Genomic DNA, 16,199 nt, shown 5'->3' with positions numbered 1-16,199 from the left:
AATTTTATGTTTTAAAATACACATTTTTATTAATGTAGTCTAGTTAGCGGTTTGTTTGCAGATGGGAGTTATCTGCCAACCACACCTCGGGTGGGACAGATTTGCTGTAAAAGCAAAGAACTCTGCACCACCCACGGCTCTCAGAGCATGGCTTCCTCTCCGTCTACTACGTTGTTGATATACATGATGATGGTATTAAACCACATCATCATCATTATTACATTAATTCATTCTAGTTTGGCAAATACATTTTTTCTTTTGCAAAAAGTAAAAAGCAGGGAAGAAACTTTAGCAAGATTTCCATGTAAATGCTTGAATTATAGAAGGATATAACACATAAAGGTAAGAGATAAGCCTCACTTATCTGGAAAATTCCCAGGTATGGCAGGTTGGGGGTGCACTAAGAAACGAGTTCCCTTTAGATTTGATGCTGCCAGAAATGGGGGCAGTTCTGGTTGGCTGTTTTGTAGGGGGCACAGGGACTTTCTGCCTGTGCTGAGAAAAAAATCAAGTGGCTTTGTTTATTTCTCAGAGTAATGTTGTCTGAGGTTGATACTCTGTGAGTTTGTATCCAGCAGAATAAAATGACCTGGCTGTGAGCACCAGACCAGTTTGTAGTCATATTGATGTCAGCTCAGTTCCGGAAGTCAGAGGCTTCTTTTTTCGTTTATAGTGATAAATAAAAATGGTGTCATATAAAATTGAAAATCAAGCTGAAATCTTCTTTAGGATCTAAATCTCGATCATTTCTTTACCAAAAGCTTTTGCAAATTTCCCCTGGTGATGGTACATAAATTTGTTAAAGAGAATTTTTGACCTAATTGAATAGTCTCTGTAGCCACACAATGTACATGATTTGAAAAGAAAAAAAACAAAAAGTATTGATTGTTTTTATTCATCAAACCATCCACAAGTTTCAAAATGTATCTGTCTACACACGTATTCAGAGTGTTTGCCATGTGAGGGTTGTCAGGCGTCCAGGCTGAGACTTCTAGAGCGATTTGAGAAAAGAATTTCAGTACAGTTGACTAGACCAAAACGTCTTCGTTTAAAATTTATGTATGAACTTCTGGCCTTCTCTCTTATGACTGCACAATATGAAAACTTAAGTTGTAGTCTTGATGTTATTTCAAATAGTAAATGAGAATTATAAGACTGTTTGGAATCTCTTTAAGTGTTTTTTTGGTGCATAAAAGAATAAAATATCAGCTAAATTAGTGATTTGAGTACATATCACAGGATGTGCATTTGAATCTTTACTGTTGACAAAAATTCAATAGGAGTGCTACGTCTAAAAACTGTTTCTTTGTGCCAATTACATTAGTAGATCAATTAAATCTTTGAAACTGTTAGGAAGCATTTTAAGAAAAAACAAATAGCTCATTAGCATTCTGATTTTGTAGGCTTTTAAAATAGTTTCTTAGCAGACATTGACCATGTCCAGCTAGGCAATACTTTGGTCCTTAGAGTGAAAATACACATTAAAATGTTTATTTATTTGTTTATTTGGCTGAGTCTGGTCTTAGTTGTGGCCCTCGGGATCTTCCTTTTGTTGGGGCACACAGACTGTCCAGTGTGGCACACACTTGTATATATACAAATTTTTAAATTGAAGAGTAATTACTTTACAGAAGTTTTTGGTTTTCTGTCATACATCAACAAGAATCAGCCATAGGTACACCCATGTCCCCTCACTCCTGGACCTCTCTCCCGTCTCCCTCCCCATCCCACCCTTCAGCCTGTCACAGAGCGCTTATTTAACTTACATGCAGAGTGCATCATGTGAAATGTGGGGCTGGATGAGGCACAAGCTGGAATCAAGATTGCCAGGAGAAATATCAATAACCTCAGAGATGCAGATGATACCACCCTTATGGCAGAAAGCAAAGACGAAATAAAGAGTCTTTCGATGAAAGTGAAAGAGGAGAGTGAAAAAGTTGGCTTAAAACTCAACATTCAGAAAACTAAGTTCATGGCATCCAGTCCCATTACTTCATGGGAAATAGATGGGGAAACAGTGGAAACAGTGCCTAACTTTATTTTGGGGGACTCCAAAATCACTGCAGATGGTGACTGCAGCCATGAAATTAAAAGACACTTGCTCCTTGGAAGAAAGGCTATGACCAAACTAGACAGCATATTAAAAAGCAGAGACATTACTTTGTTGACAGAGGTCTGTCTAGTCAAGGCTATGGTTTTTCCAGTGGTCACGTATAGATGTGAGAGTTGGACTATAAAGAAAGCTGAGCGCCTAAGAATTGATGCTTTTTGAACTATGTCAACTTGAACTATGTCAATTGAACTATGGTGTTGGAGAAGACTCTTGAGAGTCCCTTGGACTTCAAGGAGATCCAACCAGTCAATAAGGAAATTAGGCCTGAATATTCATTGGAAGGACTGATGCTGAAGCTGAAACTCCAATACTTTGGCCACCTGATGTGAAGAACTGACTCACTGAAAAAGACCCTGATGCTGGGAAAGATTGAGGGCAGGAGAAGGGGACGACGGAGGATGAGATGGTTGGATGGCATCACTGACTCGATGGACCTGAGTTTCAGCAAGCTCCAGGAGATGGTGAAGGGCAGGAAGGCCTGGCGTGCTGCGGTCCATGGGGTCACAGTCGGACATGACTGAGTGATGGAACAACATTGTGTCTAATAGTTGTCCCTTAGAAGATACAGGGCTTTTGTCATATTGTGGAACTGGTGTCATTGAACGCAAGGGGTCCATTGAAAAGAAACATATAAAGCTCAGATCAGCTATATATTCTTATAAAAATGTGTTCGAGTAAATTGTTTCACTTGGTGTAACATGATGTAGAAAAATGTATTTAAAATTTATTTCCATGTTTATTCAAGCCAAAGAACTGTTTCTCAGACATATTTTAATATTTCACTTCCAGGAACATTTGCAACTTAATCAGAAAGGATATGAAATTAGCCACCTGCTCTGGCACTGTGTTTCTGCCTGGACCTGTGTTCAGAAGAACAGTCCCCAGTTAAATAAGGTGCTTGAACATCTCATCTCTCATAAAACACAGCTTCAAAAGAAATCCTGGTAAGTGGGATCCTATAAATCCAGAGTAACTCATGGAGAAACCTTTGTGTTTAAATGTTAAATAACCTTTGTACTTAAATGTTAATCACACCTTAGTTGACTATGAAAAAAATTTATAATCTCAGTTCCAAAGACAAGGGCAGTTTCTGTATTTTGTATTAGTTCATTTCATCAATAAATTGTTCTCACCTTTTTTTGGCTAGATGAGCATACTTGTATTGCCATTTGTCTTTATAGAAGGAAATTTGTTATTGATAACTTCATTTCCACATTTTTAAGCATCTTTTACTTTTCAAGTTATTTAACAACAGTGAAGTGCAGATTATTATCCATGGAGGAATGTACTATGATTCTGTTTGTTTCCTTATGCCTTATTTGTAAAGCATAACAGAAATGAGTGTTAAGTGTTAGTTTCCTCCTATACATATGGTAATTTGAAAAGGGAAAAAAAAATTACTATGAAAGAGGGCATGAGTTCAATTGAGGAAAGAAGAATTTTAAAGGAGTATTTCTGAGTACATTGATCAGAGGACATCTCTTTCAGTATTTGAGGATGATCAGAGAATTTGAATTATTTTTCCACTACTAACTATCAGTAATATGTCATGCTATAGCCAATTGCAAATTCATATATTTTTCTTAAAATTAATTACAGTTTTTGAGCCTCTGGCAAGCCCACTCTGCATCAACCAATTTGTACAAATTTTGTCCATTTCTTATGGACAAAAACTGTTCTCCCAGTTTCATTTGGATGTTTTTGGGGATTCTAGATCAAGTAAAGATTTCTGGAGAATAGCTTAGAGCTTGTCTAATTTCCTTGAAATAGCCTATTTTAGAGTCTTGGAAAACTCTAACTTGATATAAAAATAAATTATATTTCAGTTTAAAAGTAAATATTGCATAACATTGTCAAGTTTATTTTCTAAATATTCTAATAATTACCAAATAAATATGTTTAGGTAAGTGCAGTGGCTGATTAAGAATCTAATTCTGAAAGTCAAGGAATTATTTCTTTTACCAATTTTCATTTTCACTGTATTATATCAAATTGATTAATTCAATTTTTCAGTGATATGTCTTTGAAAGTGAAAGTAGCTTAGTTGTGTCCAACTCTTTGTGACCACATAGACTAAGCAGTCCATGGAATTCTCCAGGCCAGAATACTGGAGCGGGTAGCCTTTCCCTTCTCCAGGGGATCTTCCCAACCCAGGGATCTAACCCAGGTCTCCCGCACTGCAGGCAGATTCTTTACCATCTGAGCCACAAGGGAAGCCCGAGAATGCTGCACTCGGTAGCCTATCCATTCTCCAGCGCATCTTTCTGACCCAGGAATAGAACCAGGGTCTCCTGCATTGCAGTTGGATTCTTTACCAACTGAGCTATCAGGGAAGCCCTCGGGGATTTCTCTTTAAGATTTTTTTTTAAAACTTAGTATTTTATAAATTTAGGGGTTTGGGGGATTATACACGATTATTCTTACTTTACAAATGAAGAAACCAAGGCCAAGTTCATGACTTCGTGGTGACTGGAACCAGGTTTCAGGGTCCAGCATAGCATTCTTTTCAGTGTATCATCCTGCTTTCATTCTGGCTGCCTGACTTAGGAGACTGTTTTGAGACATAGTGTCACCGAATCCTGACTTTTCTTTTTCTGGGAGGACATTGTGGAGATCAAGTGTGGGAGGGAAAGGCGACAATCAGACAGTGCTGAATGAGCGGAAGAGTACATTGGAAAAATAGCAAGACGCAGTGACTGCGATGGAACGGAAAAGGCAATTGTTTAACAGAGCACTGCCAAATAGTTTTGTGTTTCTCATATGTACTGTTTCTAAAAAATTAATTTATTTGTTAATTTTATTTTCGGTTGCACTGGATCTTTGTTTCGATGGGGGCTTTTCTCTAGTTGCAGAATGGGGACCGCTCTCCAGTTGTGCTGGGGCTTCTCACTGTGATGGCTTCTCTTACTGTGGCCCGTGGGCTCTGGGCCACAGGCTTCGGTCACTGCAGTCCTCAGTCATGTACAACTCTTTGTGACCCCATGGACTACAGCACGCCAGGCCTCCCTGTCCATCACCAGCTCCCAGAGTTTACTCAGACTCATGTCCATTGAGTTGGTGATGCCATCCAACCATCTCATCTCATCCCCTTCTCCCCCTGCCTTCAATCTTTCCCAGCATCAGGGTCTTTTCCAATGAGTCAGTTCTTCGTATCAGGTGGCCAAAGTATTGGAGTCTTAGCTTCAGCATCAGTCCTTCCAATGAATATTCAGAACTGATTTCCTTTAGGATGGACTGGTTAGATCTCTTTGCAGTCCAAGGGACTCTCAAGAGTCTTCTCCAACACCACAGTTCAAAAGCATCAATTCTTTGCTGCTCAGCTTTCTTTCTGGTCCAACTCTCATATCCATACATGACCACTGGAAAAACTATAGCTTTGACTAGATGGACCTTTGACAGCAGAGTTATGTCTCAGCTTTTTAATATGCTGTCTAGGTTCCAAGGAGCAAGTGTCTTTTAATTTCATGACTGCAGTCACCATCTGCAGTGATTTTGGAGCCCCCCAAAATAAAGTCTGCCACTGTTTCCATTGTTTCCCCATTTATTTGCCATGAAGTGATGGGACTGGATGCCATGATCTTAGTTTTTTGAATGTTGAGTTTTAAGCCAACTTTTTTCACTCTCCGCTTTCACTTTCATCAAGAGACTCTTCAGTTCCTCTTTGCTTTCTGCTATAAGGATGATGTCATCTGCATATCTGGGTTTATTGATATTTCTCCCAGCAATCTTGATCCAAGCTTGTGCTTCCTCCAGCCCAGCATTTCTCATGATATACTCTGCATATAAGTTAAATAAGCAGGGTGACAATATACAGCCTTGACGTACTCCTTTCTCTATTTGGAACCAGTCTGTTGTTCCATGTCCAGTTCTAACTGTTGCTTCTTGACCTGCATACAGGTTTCTCAAGAGGCAGTTCAGGTGGTCTGGTATTCCTATCTCTTGAAGAATTTTCCATAGTTTACTGTGATCCACACAGTCAAAGGCTTTGGTGTAGTCAGTAAAGCAGAAGTAGATATTTTTCTGGAACTCTCTTGCTTTTTCAATGATCCAACGGATGTTGACAATTTGATCTCTGGTCCCTCTGCCTTTTCTAAATCTAGTTTGAACATCTGGAATTTCCTGGTTCATGTGCGGCTGAAGCCGGGCTTGGAGGATTTTGAGGCTCTAGTAGTTGCAGCAAGTGGGCTTAGCAGCTGTGGTGCCAGCTCGGCCGCTCCGGGGCTGGTGTTACCTTCCCAGACCAGGGGCCTAACCTGTGTTCTCTGCATTGGCAGCTGGATTCTTATCTACTGCATGACAAAGAAAGTCCTATTTACTGTTTTTTTAAGAAAAGAATCTAATCTTTCTTTTTAAATGATGTCTCTAATAAACAAAAATAACCGATTGACATTAAAAATTTTTGTCTTTTTAAGTTAGCAATTTGATTATTAGGCATGTTTTCTGTTAATTATAATGATAACATTATACCACATATAAAAAAATTTTTCCTTTTAAAAGTATTTAAGTTATTTGTGGACCACCTATGTAGTTTTCAAGAAGTTATAATTCCAGACAAAACCAAACAAACTGTGATATAATCACCAAAATCAAACCAGAAATGCTTCTGCATTTCTGGAGAAACTTTATTATTCATTTTGTGTACTCCGAAGTTTAGGTACATGTGAAAAATTTTAAAAACGGACTAAACATATTTAGGATTATGCAAAGATACTGAGGCTTCAGACCCTGATAGTAAATTAAGACTTTGTTAGGAAGGGGACGACAGAGAATGAGATGGTTGGATGGCATCACCGACTCGATGGACGTGAGTTTGAGTAAACTCCGGGAGTTGGTGATGGACAGGGAGGCCTGGCATGCTGCAGTCCATGGGGTCGCAAAGAGTCAGACATGACTGAGCTGAACTAAGGATTTGCGGGACCTTAGCATTGTGACACTTGATAGAGAATGTCTTTGGTTAGGGCCTGAAATTCAATGGCAAGTGACTGTTAAAAGGAGTAACACAAGCGCTTTCATTTTCCATGCATGTCTGTACAGTATCACACAACAGAAAAATGATCAGAGATTTAAAATGCAGAGGGAGACCATTTAACTGATGGATTGAAAGAAACTTCTTAATTAATAATGGCAAAAGTGCTCAGGCTGATACTAGTGAGCGGTTCTCATCTGCCCATTTCTGATGCTGTCTATCAACAGATAATTCATCACATATGTTCCCACCTGACTTCTTATAACCCCCTTTATAAAGATCATAGCATACAAAAGGAAAGAAACAGAAATGAGTGGTTTCAGCAGAGGCTGGAAAAGAGCAGTCCCGAGATGCATGAAAAGGCTCCAGGAGAGACTCACAGAATTAAGAGCGACCTCTGATCAGTGGGGGACAGGGAGAAACTGAGGAAAGGGAATGCGGTAAGAACAAGGGATTACAAAGCAGGGTGAAGAAGGAGCGAAAACGGGAACGCGTGAGCGCCTCCCCATGCCCCCCGCCAGCTTTCACGTTGGAAGTTTGGCCGCCTTGTGCCGCAGGTCAGCGGCTGTAAGGCAGAGCTCCATGTAATGTGGGTCAGCTCCGCGTGATGCTCCTTACTCTGAATGCCCCAAATGTGGTCTGGCCTTTTATGAACCACACCACTTGCTCTGGGGAGATAGCTCAAGCCAGCACAAAAGTCTTTCTCATCCAACATGAAAATAATGAATTGTGTTTATAATTGAATTATTAGCCAATGAGGACTGCTGAGAAATGCAGCATGGCATTTCAAAAGAGCGATGTAACCTATAAAACTATATCTCCCAAAGCAAAATAGCTGATCTAATCGCACCGTGAACATATTCCAAAAAAGCTTGACAATTTAAAATTACACCGACACGGCCAGTGTTTTCCAGACGTGGAGTGTTCATGTTTGCATCGAGATAAATCGAACGAAGAAAGCACTGCCCAGCAAGGCCTTTGCTTCTGGCCTCATTGCTGACCCTCACATGTCTGTCTCCCTGGACCCTGGCAATCATAATGTCATGTGACAGTCTAACCAGAACCATCCAGATGCAAGTTTTCACCACTAATCCTCTTCATTCTTCGTGAGCTGAGATGTCAGGGTAGGTCCTCAGTCTTCTGGTTCATTTCCTGGGTTTCTTATAGATCCTTTAATCCTCTGAGCTAAATATAAACATTTATCTGTATCAAGGATAAATATACAATTTGTGCTTTGCTCCCTGATGGCACAGTGAGAGAAACATTCAGCTTCAGATCGTAAGGCCTGGGTTTTAATCCCTGGCTACCTGTCTAATTTTGATTGAGTCACATAACCCCCATGAACAGAGTCTGCTCATGTCAAACAGAGGTAACAGCCATCGCAAAGAAAGGTAAGTAATGTGAAGACACTTTTTATACTGAGTCTCCCCGTAATCCTTCATTTCCTGCTAGTTCAGATCTGAATTAATTTTTTCCCAGATGCCTACCTACCGAATTTCTGTCTCCAAGCCTGACACATGTCCTCTGACGCCCTTTCCGAGCTGTTTCCTGCCTCTCCCCCGCCGCTGTCACACCGGGCTTCAGGCCCTTGTTGTCATGACTCTGGTAGCTTATTAACTGGTCTCTTTGTCCGTGTGTTCTCTTCAGAAATCTATCGTACTCTGCTGCTAGGGTTACAGCATAAATATGATTATACCATTCTCCAGCTTCAAATTGTTTAATAAGGACTGTTTTTACATGGCACGGGCATGGCAGCTCCAAACAGGGTCTCTTAATTTGCAATGATTGATAAAAAAAAAAGAAAAGAAAGAAAACAACAGCAAATGCAAAGACTGAAAGAAAGATCTTGCTACTGGGATTAATTACCACTGGCCACACAGGCAGACCACGTGTCTGACTGACTGGATGGAAGCAGGCAATTAGGGAGCACCTAGGTGCTCAGATGAAAGAGCCGTCATGGCCTGTCGACACCCCATCCCTCCATTCCCCCGACTTCCTTCCCCGGCGTGCCAGGAATGAAGCTCTGTGCTCAGAAGAAAGAACCCTTTTAGCAGACAGGCTAAAGACCAGATCTTTCTGTAGCTCATCTCTTCTGAGTATCAGAAATCAGGCATTGGCAAGAGAAATGTATTCTTTAAACAAGTTTTCCTAAGTGGTCAAAATCAGGAGAGAAATTCTGATTGCTCTCTTTTCCCTGTGCGGTGAAGATGAGACTGGTTTGTTTGTGCTAATGCTCACCTCTTTAGCCCGTTAATGTGGTCTTTAGTGTCCAATAACATTATGGTTAAATCATTACTTAAAATGTTTGTTTTTCTCAAAGAGTGGTATATGTATTTGATTTTTGGATCCTATTTATAAAATAATGTTGACTTACTAAAATGTGTCCTTCCCACTCACTGTCAGTCAATTAACACTAGGATTTCCCATTCTTAAGTTGTTAAATGCTATTCCTTTCTTGGCTGGCTTGAGTAAAGTTCTAAGTATGGACATAGGTGACCTAGTTCACTAGGGGAGCCCTGGATTACATTCCACCCTTGTCTGAATACAACGTTTGTCACTATTTTTCCCCCTAAGAAGTGTGCGTACGTTTTGTGTGGCAATAGGTTACTATGCTCACAGTTCTTTTTTTTTTTTTTTATTAATTCCCCTCTTGAAATGTCTAAGTGTCGCTATGTTGTTTCCTACCTTATCGTTGTGATGAGATGGTCAAAGCCAGTCTGCCTGCCTTTGTTTTGTCTGTTTTATTTTCAATCCAGAACCTTTTAGGAATATCTTTGTGGTTTGCAGCCAGGAGGTGGATGCCTCCACTGAAGTCTCACTGAGCACCTTAGGAAGCTGTTGGGGCACATTCTCTGCTTTCCTTGGAGAGATGCCCTCGCTGTGTGAAGCTGTGGCTACTGGTCTGCATTTCAGGAGGGTTTCCACTGGTTACTCATCTTCACATGTGTTCCTAACGCCTGCCTCTCTCTGCCTAGGCTTTTTCTTTCACACATATATGCCTAGCGTTACATTTGAAATCAAATTTTGGGCCTCTTGGTATTGGAGACAATCTCCTTCATTTGGGTCACATTTTCTTTATAGCTTTACACTTCTTCGCGTCTCTCTGTTCTGTGTGCAGCGCTACCGATTTTTGTTTCTTTATGTCTGGTTGTTTCAACAGGAATTCGATATTAATGCATCTCAATTTGCCAGGGGTTGTCTTCCTCTAAATTATTGAAGAATTTTTCAAGTTTGCTCCCTTTTAAGTGCCTTTTTTTTTTTGGGTGCTTAACTGCCTTCATTATGAATTTGAATTATATTTTTATAGTTTTAATATTTGGCACTCTCTTTTTTTTAAACTTTCTGCCTTTCACTTCTGTATCAAGGCTTTTCATTGTTGTTTCTTCCTAGGCTTTATTAAAGATGCCTGAAGAGTCTTGTAAAAATGTCTTCTGGCTCCTGTAAGAAATCATTTTCAGAAGCATGATCATCCCTTAGTATTCAGACTGATATTCTCTTTAGCCCTCACTGTAATGTTTTTTTTTCACTTGTCTCAGGTAGGGCCTCCCTCTTCCATTTTCTATTTTACTTATCTCAGAACTAGGACAAAATCATACACATTTGTTATTTTTAAAACAAGAGGTTTGTGTTCCAATATACGTGACGGGGGTTAAAGGCAAATGTCACCGGGGATGATAGACAGTAGAGACAATGTTTTTCCTTAATTTTTTTCTTTTAACTTACTTTTGGGAATCAGGACTGCTGAGTTTCGTGAAGCGGTGTGTGGCTACACCTTCTTGATGTTCTTATGCCAGCTCCATCAATGTTATGGTTTTTATATCTTACAGGAAGTTCCTTGTAAGATAGTGACATCTTTTTCATTCTCCATCTTCAGAGTTGTGTGGATTTTTGACATCGTCAGTGTTTTTTGAAATATCTATTGAAAGTTTCAAGTAACTCTCAGGATTGCAACATGGAAACATTTAAATTCTATCCTTTAAAATAATAATTGGGTCATAGAAGAATAAGGAGAACCTAGGCAAAAATTCAAATGCTGATGTTTCTAACCTTTCTATAAGCTGGTATTCAGAGGGGTATCTTTTTATGAAGTCTCTGGTTATTATATGTTAGTTGATTTATATTAGCATAGAAGGAAAACTGGACTGGAATCAGACTCACTGAAGTCCAGTCCCGGTCTGGTCATATTTAACTCTGTGTAGTTAAACATTAATTTTAAAAGCTAACACAACACTGTAAATCAACTATATTCCAATAAAAAATTTAAAACCAGAAGAAAAAAAGTTGAAAAAGAAAAGCTAGAAAGTAAAATGAATCAAGTGACTATGTTATTTTAGACAAGCCAGTAAACTTCTGCCTCAGTTTCTTTATTTACATATTTAGATGGACATTTATAATATTTATAAATTATACATGTTTAATTTCATGGCATTGTGGAAGTAAGTCAGTGTACTGGTTAGTGAGACTTGGTGTACTGCAATGGGTTCACAAAAAGCTAGTGCTGTATTTAAATGTCTGACCTAAATCAATTTGGAAATTTTCTATGTACATCAATTTTCAGTTTTGATTTTTTAACAAACTTCGATTTATAAGTTTTGCTGCTTTTATTCTATTTTTGTCAAAGGCATTTTCCCTTATTGAAAATTTTGCAATCAACAACATTGATTGAAAATAGTATGTTTCTGGTAAAGAATTTTTTTTTTTTAACCATAAGTGGCTGACACTGATGAATCTTTTTTCAATTTGTATTTTAGTGAAACTGCCCTAGGTTAGCTACAGTTTTCCAGACTTAAAAGGGAACAGGAGAGACAAAACGTTTGACTGTGAGGTGTATTCAGGGGTAAAGTTTTGTGAAGTCTGAGACTATCTCCTCCTTCACTTGACCTTATTGTGAAGCAGGGGCCGTGAGTACTCTGGGGAAGGACTCAGTCTTTGTTCATCTTGGAGAGCATCTAGACCTTATCCTTCAGTCATCATAGATAACAAAAAGTTACTGAACTCATATCTATTGACCTTGAAATAATAGTATTGCTGTAATTCAGTTCAGCTCAGCCTTTTGAATCCAGACATTTTATATAGAGTATTTCCTTTAAATTTCATAATAGTCTCTGAAAAGTTAGTTTTGCTACATTTACTTTATAGATGAGTAGATTAAGATTTAGCTGAGGTATGACTATTGCCCTGTGCCATATATCTAGTTAGTGATGGAGCTAAGATTCCATCTCTAATTTTTCTACTCTACATTTCATGCTTATAAATCTGTTTACATGTATCAGTGAGGCTTGAGTCCTCCTGCGTGTGACAGTCACCTGACTACAGCTGCACCACCAAACAGGGCTTTATTTACCACACGTGCAGGCAGAGAACCGCTGAGGCAAGTGCTTCAGGGAGTCCTTGGGCCGGGCCTCTCCTGCTTCCTGTCACGCTGTCCTTAGTGAATGACTGATCCTCGTTGTTGCAAGATGGCTGCTCTACCTTCTGGCGTCAGGTGTGAATTCCCAGGAAAAGGACGAGCAAAGGAGAAAAGAGCACCTGTTATCTGAATTTAAAGCCAGTGTGAGCTTTAATGGAAGGCTTTCATAATATGCCTCCTCTGATAGCTCACTGACCAAACCTATACTTAACACCATTCCAAAGGAGTCTGGGGGGTCAGTTTTTAAAAATTAGATGTATTTGGTATAATTTATATATAACAAAATTAAAACAATTTGTGCATACAGATCTATGACTTTTGACAGATGCATACACCTTTGTAATCACTACCCCAATCAAGATGTAAAAGGTTTCCATCTTGTGGAAGCAATATTAATTGATCACTTTGCCATTTTGAACAAAATTGAGGTTTAGTTCTGAAAGGAAGAAGGAGACAAATGAAACTAGGTGTGCAATAGGCAGCATTGTAATACTAAGGTTAAATATTAATGTATTTAAATAATGGCTTCAGTTCAGTTCAGTTGCTCAGTCGCGTCCAACTCTTTGCGACCCCATGAATTGCAGCACGCCAGGCCTCTCTGTCCATCACCAACTCCCGGAGTCCACCCACACCCATGTCCATCGAGTCGGTGATGCTATCCAAATAACGGCTTAGAAAAGCAAAATTGAAACAAATAGGAAAAACACGTAGGTGGGAGAAGCCTTAGATTATCAGTTACCCTCGCTTAACACATGAGCTGGGACAGGTTTCCTAGGTCTGTTTGACTCGATTTTTAAAATATTTTTAAAGTATTTAAAAAAGTTCTTCAATGTGTCAAAAATTGTGGTTCGGATTAAGGAAGTAAATTGTGAAAAACTTCGAGATCTGTAAAGCATCATTCAACTGCAAAGAATAATCTTTTTTCCATAGTTAGAGGTGTTTCCTTTTGAAAATCATGATGAACTTGACTTGCTGACCTGAAGTATCACAGTTGTGAAATTCAAATATAATTTTAAAATATATTGACATTTTAAACTGATTTATTGTTGTTGTTCAGTTGCTAAGTCGTGTCTGACTCTTTGCGACCCTGTGAACTTGCAGAACTCCAGGCTTCCCTGTCCTTCACTATTTCCCAGAGTTTGTTCACACTCATGTCCATTGAGTCCATGATGCCATCCAACCATCTCATTCTCTGTCGTCCCCTTCTCCTCCTGCTTTCGGTCTTTCCCAGCATTAAGGTCTTTTCCAGTGAGCTTTTCACATCAGGTGGCCAAAGCATTGGAGCTTCAGCTTCAGCATCAGTCCTTCCAATGAATATTCAGGGTTAATTTCCTTTAGGATTGACTGGTTGGATCTCCTTGCTGTCCAAGGGACTCTCAAGATTCTTCTCCAACACCACAGTTCAAAAGCATCAATTCTTCTGCCCTCAGCCTCCTTTATGGTCCAGTTCTCACATCTGTACATGACCAAAGAAAAACCATAGCTTTAACTCTGTGGATCTTTGTCAGCACAGTGATATCTTTGCTTTTCAATACACTGTCTTGGTTTGTTATAGCTTTTCTTCCAGGAGCAAGCATCTTTTAATGTCATGGCTGCAGTCACCTTCTGCAGTGATTTTGGAGCCCAAGAAAATCAAGTCTGTCACTCTTTCCCCTTCTATATGCTATTAAGTGATGCCACTGGATGCCATGATCTTAATTTTTTGAATGGTGAGTTTTAAGCGAGCTTTTTCACTCTCCTCTTTCACCCTCATCAAGAGGCCCTTTATATCCTCTTTGCTTTCTGCCATTAGAGTGGTATCATCTGCATATCTGAGGTTATTGATATTTCTCCTGGCAATCTTGATTCCAGCTCATGAGTTGTCCAGACCAGCACTTCACCTGATGTACTCTGCATAGAAGTTAAACAAGCAGGGTGACAACATACAGCCTTGATGTACTCCTTTCTCAAATTTGAACCAGTCCATTGTTCCATGTCCAGTTCTAACTATTGCTTCTTGTCCTACGTATATGCTTTTCAGAAGACAGGTGAGGTGGCCTGGTATTCCATCACTTTAAGCATTTTCCATAGTTTGTTGTGATCCTCACAATCAGACTCTTTAGTGTATTCAATAAAGCAGAAGTAGTTTTTTTAAAATTCCCTTGCTATTTCTATGATCTAATGGATGTTGGCAATTTGATCTCTGATTCCTCTGCCTTTTCTAAATCCAGCTTGTACATCTGGAAGTTCTTGGTTCTTATACTGTTGAATCCTGGCTTGAAGGATTTTGAGCATTACCCTGCTAGCATGTGAAATGAGAGCAAGTGTTTGATAGTTTGAGCATTCTTTGGCATTGCCTTTCTTTGGGACTTGAATGAAAACTGACCTTTCCAGTCCTGTGGCCACTGCTGAGTTTTCAAAAATTGCCGACAGGTTGAGTGCAGCACTTTCACAGCATCATCTTTTAGGATCTGAAATAGCTTAACTGGAATTCCATCACCTCTACTAGCTTTGTTCGTAGTGATGTTTCCTAAGGCCCACTTGACTTCACACTCCAGGATGTCTGGCTCTAGGTGAGTGACATCATTCATTGTAGTTATCCAGGTCATTAAGACCTTTGTTTGTATAGTTCTTCTGTGTATTCTCTGGAGAAGGAAATGGCAAACCATTCCAGTATCCTTGCCTGGAAAATCCCATGGACAGAGGAGCCTGGTGGGCTAAGGTCCATGTGGTCACAAAGAGTTGGGCACGACTGAGCGATTAACACTTTTAACACGTTTCTGTGTATTCTTGCCGCCTCTTAATCTCCTTAGCTTCTGTTAGGTCTTTGCCATTTCTGTCCTTTATTGTGTTTACCTTTGCATGAAATGTTCTCTTGATATCTACAATTTTCTTGGAGAGATCTCTAGTCTTTCCCATTCTATTGTTTCCCTCTGTTTCCTTGCATTGTTTACTTAAAGACTTTATGTCTCCTTGCTGTTCTTTGACACTCAGCATTCAGTGGATATATCATTCCCTTTTGCTTCTCTTCTTTTCTCAGCTATTTGTAAGGCCTCCTCAGACAACCACTTTGCCTTCTTTCATTTCTTTCTCTTTGGGATGATTTTGGTCACCACCTCCTATACAGTGCTACCAACCTCCGTCCATAGTTCTTCAGACACTCTGTCTACCAGATCTAATCCCTTGAATCTATTTGTCACGTCTGTTGTGTAATCATAAGGGATTTGATTTAGGTCACACCACTAGGTCTAGTGGTTTTCCCTGCATTCTTCAATTTAAGCCTGCATTTTGCAGTAAGCAGTTTATGATCTGAGCCACAGTCAGCTCCTGGTCTGGTTTTTGCTGACTGTGTTGAGCTTCTCCATCTTCAGCTGCAAAGAATATAATCAGTCTGATTTTGGTATTGACCATCTGGTGATGTCCATGTGTGGAGTCCTCTCTTGTGTTGTTGGAAGAGGGTGTTTGCTGCGTTCTCTTGGCAAAACTCTGTTATCCTTTCCCCTGTTTCATTTTGTACTCCAAGGCCAAACTTGCCTGTTACTCCAGGTATTTATTGACTTCCTACTTTACATTCAATCCCCTGTGATGAAAAGGACCTTTTTTTGGTGTTAGTTCTAGAAGGTCTTATAGGTCTTCATAAAACTAGTCAATCTCGGCTTCTTTGAGAATAGCGGTTGAGGCATAGACTTGGATTACTGTAGGGGCTTCCCTGGTGGCTCAAATGGTAAAGA

General features: G+C 39.6%; 1 protein-coding gene across 23 annotated transcripts in view; it reads left to right on the top strand.

Moving 5' to 3' along the window:
• Positions 1 to 16,199, top strand: part of TMEM232 (transmembrane protein 232) — a 283,645-nt gene that overhangs the window by 52,123 nt on the left and 215,323 nt on the right. For 22 of the 23 annotated variants that reach the window (XR_014058093.1, XM_081505367.1, XM_081505386.1 and 19 more), the window contains one exon: positions 2,903 to 3,057. Coding sequence is in view for 22 of the 23 variants with exons in the window: in XM_081505367.1 (XP_081361493.1) it covers positions 2,903 to 3,057 (155 nt within the window). In the remaining variant the exon portion in view is untranslated. The remainder of the gene's footprint in view (positions 1 to 2,902; positions 3,058 to 16,199) is intronic. The other variant, XM_081505385.1, reaches the window with a different exon arrangement.

Source organism: Giraffa tippelskirchi, chromosome 6, assembly GCF_054371585.1.
Source record: "Giraffa tippelskirchi isolate mGirTip1 chromosome 6, T2T-mGirTip1v1.2.pri, whole genome shotgun sequence".
Classification (NCBI taxonomy): Eukaryota; Metazoa; Chordata; class Mammalia; order Artiodactyla; family Giraffidae; genus Giraffa; species Giraffa tippelskirchi.
This window is presented reverse-complemented; position numbering and strand designations above follow the sequence as displayed.